At 43.0% G+C, this 8,200-nt stretch overlaps 1 protein-coding gene across 4 annotated transcripts in view; it reads right to left on the bottom strand.

Annotated features, from left to right (window-relative positions):
* Positions 1-1,022: 1,022 nt before the first annotated feature.
* Positions 1,023-8,200, bottom strand: part of ZCCHC8 (zinc finger CCHC-type containing 8) — a 331,099-nt gene continuing 323,921 nt past the window's right edge. For 2 of the 4 annotated variants that reach the window (XM_086942951.1, XM_086942952.1), the window contains exon 14: positions 1,023-2,589. In XM_086942951.1, coding sequence (XP_086799077.1) covers positions 2,159-2,589 — 431 coding nt within the window. In that variant the 3' untranslated portion in view covers positions 1,023-2,158. Of the gene's footprint in view, positions 2,986-8,200 lie in introns of all 4 variants that reach the window. The other 2 variants (XM_086942950.1, XM_086942949.1) reach the window with 1 other exon arrangement.

Here is an 8,200-nt window from a genome sequence, read left to right as displayed (position 1 = left end):
ATGAACTAACCCTATTCTAACCACACACAACCAACCACCACGAACACAAGATACACTAGCAAACAATGGTGCCTTTAGTCGGATGGGTGGCCTTCCCAGATCCACACAAAGGGAACCAAAAGAGATCATTTGTAGCAAACTACATCAGAATGGTGGATAGTGATAAACAAAAGCAAGTGACAAGATACAAACACTTTGCTTGTGGCTGAAATATTGGTTTTGTTGTGCGTATGTGTTTGTCTGCTTAGACGTGCCTTGTTTTTAGGTCAGTTTTTTTGTACAAATTTTAATACGAATACAATTATATGGTTTGTAGAAAGATGTTGAATTTCCAAAGTAGGTTGGCTCTTGGCTAACATTTGCAGATTGAATACCATAAACAATTACCTGGAAGAGGGAGTTTCAAGATGGTTGTTGGCGCCTGCTGTAAGTATGAATAGCTAAACATGCATGTGCATTTCCTGATACAATAGTGTATATCTATTATTTGCCTGTAAGTCAAGAGTGAAGCCAGTGTATTGTGTTATAAACAAACATGATGGTCAGCGAAAGACTGACCGATGAAAGGACCAGGTCTCTGGCACATCCTTAATAATAAGGTCATTTTGGGTAAAAGACTTTTTAAGAAAAGGTTGCATGAATGACAAAGGCAGCCTAAATGACAGCTATAAAGACCCATACCAAACCCCAAAGTTATTACTCTGAAATTCAATTTAGGGTGTGAAAAACATCTGAAAATGGATTCCTTCCAGAGCAGCTTATTTTACAGCATATAAGACAAGTGAAATAGTATTTTCAGTTTAAATCTACCCTCGCAGAACAAGGCATTCAGATACACTCATTAAAAACACAACAAAATGAAGTTTGCGCAACTAAAAACTTCAATAGTTGTTCACTGCGCTGTAACTTAAATGATATGTAGAGGAAAAATATGAATTGTATTAATGATCAACAATTCCTCCAAATCAAGCCAGTAAGATGGTTTATGAAAATTTTGCATCAAGCAAATTCGATCGACATTATGCTGGAGAATTAATTTTAATACCAATATTCTTTCCTTTCTGAGTAGGTTGTTCTGCACTGCACATTTAATTGATCTTATAAACCGACATCAATCAGATTACAAAAGATACTGTACAAAGTAGGTATACAGCAAAAGAGAATATGAGAACTACAACCAATTACTTATGTTTAACTGTAACTGAGCACACAATAAAATACTAGTTGTACTTTACACTTCTGGAAGTACTGTCACCTCAATGTCCATTAGTGCATTCAGACCTTTTCACTAAAGGAAAACATAATCTATTCCACTCTTATGACATATGAATTTTTTTTCTCATTAATATTGCTTCTAATCAAGGCTGTCTTTTTTGTTTGCTGGAAATATCACCTTTTTATTTAGGTACAATCATCATAGACAGACAAGTATGAATATTGTCCTGTCGTAAACTGGCTCCAACATTTAAAAAAGTATTCATGTGAAAACATTTATTAAACTCCTGTACACAGAATGGATTTATATATACAGCATACACGAGTAAGCAGGCAGCACCCCGAAGTGGTTTAAAAAACTGACCTAAGTGGAACATTTATATAAAAAAAGAAGTATCCTAAATGATAACAGACAATTCCTGAACTGCTGAATTTTAAATGAGATACTTTTACATTTAAAAATGTAACAAATTTAAAACCTTGTTATATTAAAGAAGTCTGTAGTATAGTCCTGAATGTGTAGAAAGAGTGGAACCAATTTACAAACGGATTAAAAAAATAAATACCACTCCAACAGAGGTTCTTGCGTCAAACGTTCTATAAAAATTAAAAAGAAACTAAGTATCCACCTGGGGCTGTATTGCAATGTTTCTCTTTTGCGTTGCCATTTGTATGAGAGTACATGCCAGATCAATAAATCAGTCTATCACCTAAGATTAATTTTGGAGTCCAATTTAGCAAAAGGTCTGTATCTCATCTTACTAGACTAATGATTCCCATTGGTTTATTCAGTCTGGGAAAATTGGTGTGTAAAACATACAGGACTAGATGACTAGAGGACTGACGGCAACCACCCTTAATTTTCTCACAAAAAAAGACAAAGGCATGTATGCTTCTTTACAAACAGGTCCCATATAACCACAGATTAAAAGCCCAACCATTTCTAAGGCAGATTTTTCATTTTTTGTTGATTTCTTGGCGAGTTCTTAAGAACTTCTCTCAATCGAAGGTAAAGTCCGGTAGATTCTGCCATATTGTCATACTCAAATGGTGTTATACCAACTGCAAAGTTACCCCTGTCAGGAACATTCACATTTGACGATTCTGCATCTGCTGCATCTTCCCCTTGGTCATCCTTCTGTCCATTTTCTGCACAAACTGTTGCTTCAGAACCATTCTCTGCGGTTAGCTCAGATTCTTGGTTAGAAGCAGTTTCTTCATCCATTATGCTATGTAAAAATTCCTCTATTTTAGGATTATGTTTAGGAAGTTCAGTTTTGTATACCTGAATACACACACCAGGAACTTCTTTGACTGCCGTTGTTTCCTCAGATGATGGTCTTCCATCTGGGGCATTGTCCAAATCGCTTCTACCTGGGGAAGATGCAATAGAATTTACAGTGACAAGAGTATCAGCAGGAGCATCAGAATCACTGTTTGTACTCTCAGACTGTTCTAGTGCAGCCCAAATCAAGCGCTGCTGTTCCTCAAGTTCTTCTATAGTTAAGGTATCGTCATCCATTTCACTTGCCCTTGGCTGAGATATTAAACTTGCAATAGGAGAGGCAGCAGGAGTCAAAGGTGGAGTGCCTTTGGGAAGAGGTGGGGGAGTGGGAGTTGGTGGGGGGCGAGGAGTAAAGTTAGGAGGAGTGGACGGAGGTGTTCCTCGTGGTAAAGGTGGAGGAGATGCAATAAATGGAGATCCAGGAGGCAGAGGTGGCTGAAACCGAAAGCCTCCACAGGACTGAGAAGTATGAGGCCCCTCCACATCTAAAATTTAGGAGAATGGTATTAATAACGTAAGATATTATTCATTATTACCAATACCTTCAAGCAATTTCCTTAACAGTGAATATAAAATACTGCAACCATTTAATAAGTATAAAGTTCAGCCTGTTGATGGATTTTATTCACAGCAACAGAATTGATGGCTCAATCTTGGGTACCATTACTTTAACCTCTGACAGCATGTCCATCCATTTTTAAACTAAGTATTGCGGGCCTTAAGTGCCATTCCAATTTATTGCAAACACTGACACCACAATAAGGGTTATGTATATTTAGCTGAACACAAACAAGCATGTATACCTGCACTAAGGACACATTACAGCCAGCTGACTAAAATATTAAGAGCCTGGGGTACAAGTGGATTTTGTGGATGTTAAGCCTGCAATTCCCAAAACAACATCTGCTGATACAAAAGGGCTTATTACAATGTAAATAAGCCCTTTTCAAAGTCTGGAAAATGCCTTCCCAAGTCATAAAGGAACTTTTGCAACTTTCCGAATTCCAAATAGGTGTGTGTGGATAAAACTGGGGTCCTCTCTAATTTGTAATACGTAGTGGGATGTACTAATGGTTTGTGGTCACAACTGCAGTTGCAAGCCATTGAGAAGTTACTGACCTTTGAGTTAAGGGAGGTAAATTATTTACAAAGAAGAACCTTCTACTTAGGCAATCCTGCACATCCTTGGGAGTGTGGGGGGGGGGGGGTGACAAGGGTGTGAAGAGAACATCTTCCGAGAACATCAACAGGTTTTACAGCAATCAATCATTTTGTATGGGATATGGGCTGCTTAAAAAAAGAAAAATGCAGACATGTTCGGGATTCACTGCAGGAATTAACAGACTGTGGGTGTTCCCCACTACCTGAAAGTATTTGGGGTTCCATCTCCCACTTGTGTACTTACTGATGCATCCTGCCTAGCAGTTCCACAAAGTTACTGTACACCACTAGCAAACAGCCAACTAGAAGCAGATTTTGGTGAAAACTGGTTCATTCTTAATCAACTGTCAATGCAGACAGCCATGGTGAGTTCCTTCTGTTTTTTTTTTAATGTACAATACTGCAGTCATGTCTGTTTTCCAGACGACTGTTCTGTTAATCAGTGTGTTGAGCCCTTTTGAGTGCCAACTAAATTGCAGTTAGCTCTAAAGAAAAACCACAACAAAAAAAAATGCATTTTCTGCTGCTATTGCGCCAGGGTGCCCGTGGCTGAAGGGGCCATGAAAAATGTGCCCAGCAATAAATTGCACAACTTGAGATTGTGTGCAATTCAGGGCTCTATCAGTATAATATCTTCCCATTAAAACACAAGTTATTTACCTTCGGTAATGATATATCTGTAAGAGACATTAGTTCGTGATAGATTCCTTACCTTAGAATTACCGAATTACCCAGGAGGCGTCAGACTGGATCCGGAAAGTTTGAGTCAGCAGTACCCCTGCACGTCGGAAGGTGGCGTTGTGTGGCTCCGCGTCCGTTGTAGGCATCGTGATCGCCGGGATGACATTGCGGCAGCTACTTAGACGCCACCCTCGCGTGCGGAAGTCAGATCTGTACACGACTTTCATTGCCAGGAATGCAGAGCCATGCAAGATACTGACCGGTGCATTGAAACTAGGGCCCTGAAAGGGATGACCTTAACCCTAGAAATCAGTTTTCAGAACGGGGAGGATGGGTGGGGCGGTAAGGAATCTATCACTAACTAATGTCTCTTACAGATATATCATTACCGAAGGGAAGCAAATCTGAAAGAGACACATTAGTGATAAGATTCCTTACCGTAGAATAGATACCCCAGCAATACCAACCCCGGTGGTGGGACTGTGAACCAAGATCACACCAGAAAGTGACGGAGAACAGAACGGCCAAAGAAGCACTCTCTCCGGACTTGGCTGTCAAGGCAATAATGCTTAGTAAAATTGTGCAGCGAGGCCGACGTGGCTGCCTGACAAATGTCTTGCAGGGGGGACACCACGTCCCAATGCAGTAGTAGCTGCTGTCGCCCTGGTAGAATGGACGCATAGCCTTACCGGAGGTTCCTTTTTAGTAACCCTGGGTGTAGTTCGTGTAGTAGCACTATGTGTAGCTAAGCGAAGTGCACTTCACGAGCAACACAAACTGCGCAAAATGCTGTTTGCACTGATTGCACTGATTGCACAGTGCGGACAAGCATCCGGCACTGTGCAATCAGTGCAAACAGCATCTTGCACAGTGTAAGCGGTCGTTTTCTGCCGCTCGAGTAGATTTCTTCTCAAGCGGCAGCTTTCTCAACGCGGACTGGTAGTTTCCCATGGTTATGTTATTGGCCTCTTATATAGCGCATGACTCACCCAGGGGCATCTCAGCGCTTACTTAGGCGAAAACCAAAGAGAAATTATGTATCAGAGCCGAAGAGAATTAAAATAAGAAGGCCTTAATTCGTTTCCAAAAAACTAGATAGGAGGTGTATTTACACAAAGCCTCTGATAAGGAGTTCCAATACTTAGGGGCGATATATGAAAAAGCTTTGCCACCTGAGCGAGTCCGCCGAATGCGCGGAATAGTCAGCAGTGCCCTTTCATTTGATCTCAGGTTACGGCAGGAGGTCTGCTTACAAAATTTATTTTACAAGTAACCAGGACTTGTTCCGTTGATTGCTTTAAAGGTGAAACAGATCTTGAAAAAGGACCTTTTTCACTGATAGCAAGTGAAGCTCTTTGAGCAGGGGAAGTGATGGAGCCTGGGGGATGGTTTAGGACCATCCTTGCTGCAGTGTTTTGATGACTTGGAGTTTTGCTACCAGGGATTCACCCACTTCGGCCAGTAGAGCGTTCCCGTAGTCCAGGCGGCTCACCACCATCACCTGGACCACCGTTCTGCGATGTTTCACTGGTAGGTATGGAATAATTCTATATAGTAGTTGAATACTATAGTAGCAAGAGCCCATGATGTTTTTGACATTGTCCTTCATAGTCAATTTGTCATCCAATTGTATTCCCAGGCTCTTTACTGATGAGGGATTGAGGGCTGTCCCCAGCTGAGCAGACCACCAATCGGCCAAATTAAGATTGTGTTCTTCCCAGAAGCATAAACTCGGTTTTTCCTGGATTAGGCTGGAGGCAGCATTCTGCCATCCAGTTTGAGATGGCCAACATTCCTGCCGAAAAACACACTCACCTCATTTAGGTTCGATCCAATAGGGAAGATCAGTTGAGTATCGTCCGCGTACGATATAATCTCAAACCAAAAGGTCGAACGATCTTGGCCAATGGAGCCATGTATACATTAAAGAGAGTGGGGCTCAGCCCTGCGGGACTCACTTGTCTAGCAGGAATTTTTGAGACCTAAAAGCACCCAGCATGACCATTTGCCCTTTGTCGGACAGAAATCTTTTTAGCCATTTCGGAGTGAGTTCCCCAACACCACATTACCGCAACCTCTCCACAAGCAGTCGATGGGGAACAGTATTGAATGCTGCGGAGAGGTCTTAGAGGATGAGTATTGCGGATCCTCCCTCGTCCAGGGTTAGTCTTATTGAATTTGTGACCGCCAATATGGCTGTCTCGGTACTAAAGCCCAGCCGAAAGTCTGACTGCGAGGGGTCCAGGATATTATTAATCTCTAAATAATGGCTCATTGGTTTATTTATATGGGTTTCCAGTATCTTCCCCAACAAAGGTAACAGATAGATATCGTTCTGTAATTATTTAAGACCTGAGGATCTGCTGTCGATTGAGAGCAGACACGACCACTCGCAGTGAGAAACGTAACCTCCCGCGTTGAGAATCTCGCCGGGAGGTTTATCTTCCACGCTCGCGATCGGCAACTTGATGTTGCTGATCGCAACGCGGAAAAAGTCTCAGCGGGATGTCATTTTGCTCACTCTCGCCAACTTGTCGTTGAGGTCTGCGAGCAAGCAAAAAATTACAGCTGCACTACGCTACGTGTGTTTGCACTGTGCTACGTGCAATTCGCGTAGTGCGAAGTAGCGCAAACTACACGAGCGTAGCGCTTCGCCCAGGGTTACTTTTTAGCCAGGGAACAGGCTTTTATACACAAAACGACCCAGCTGGAGATAGTCCTCTTGTGTACAGCCTGGCCTTTCTTGGGGCCTACGTAGCAAACAAAGAGCTGGTCATTCACCCGGAACTGTTGTGTGCGGTTCAGGTAAAAAAAAGAGCGTATGTTTTGGGTCCAGATGGTGGAGCCTCTCTTCCTCTCTGGAAGAGTGCAGAGGCAGAAAGAAAGGGCAGAGTGATAGTTTGCCCGATGTAGAATGCAGTTACAACCTTGCCTGGATGAACAGACAGAAAAGGAGGTTTACAGAAAAGGAGGTTTACAGAAAAGAGCCTGGATCTCAATCAAGTGCCTAGCGGACGTGATGGCAACCAGGAAAGCAGTCTTCAAAGTAAAAAAACGAAGAGGACAGTTGTGAAGCGGCTTAAAAGGAGCGCACATCAAATAAGTAGGAACCAGGTTCAAGTCCAACTGTGGCATAACACAAAATAGGAGGGAAAAGGGGAGTAATGACTTTAAGACATCTACTTACGACAGAGGACTTGAAAAGAGAGGGCTGATCAGGGAGCCTGAGAAAGGCCGAAATTGCTAAAAGGTAGCCCTTAATATTACCCAGAGCAGAGCCTTGCCGGGCCAAAGAAAGAAGGAACAAAAGGACTTCTGAAAGAAGAGCAGAAGGGGGATCTACAGCCTTTGCTGTGCACCATGCCACAAATTTGTTCCACCTGCAGGCAATAACAGATTTAGTGGAGGGATGCCTGGCTGCCAGAATGACATTACAGACTTCAGGAATGAAGTCAAATGGAATCAACTGTCACCGCTGAATCTAAGCAAGGAGGTGGAGGCTGGTCAGGTTTGGGTGGAGGACCATCCCCTGCTGCTGCAACAGAAGATCCTCTTGAAGAGGCAGTCGGATCGGGGGATCCGCACTCCTACTGAGTAGCTCGGGATACCAAACTCTTAGAGCTCATTCCGGGGACAAAAGAATGACTTGGGCCAGGTCGCCCTGATCTTCAGCACTCTGGGTAGAAGTGGCTTAGGGGGAAAGGTGTACAACAGACCGCAACTCCACTCGTGAAGAAAAGCGTCGCTGAGGAGTGCCGCCTTGTTGAACCACCAAGGAAATGCCTTGATGTTCCAGCCATGTCCAGAGACGCAGAGCCTCCTGACATGGGGTCCACGACCCCACCCACTTTGCTTGTT

This window comes from Lissotriton vulgaris, chromosome 11, assembly GCF_964263255.1.
Source record: "Lissotriton vulgaris chromosome 11, aLisVul1.2, whole genome shotgun sequence".
In the NCBI taxonomy this organism is placed as follows: domain Eukaryota; kingdom Metazoa; phylum Chordata; class Amphibia; order Caudata; family Salamandridae; genus Lissotriton; species Lissotriton vulgaris.
Note: the sequence above shows the minus strand (reverse complement) of the source record. Positions and strands in the feature narration are given on the sequence as shown.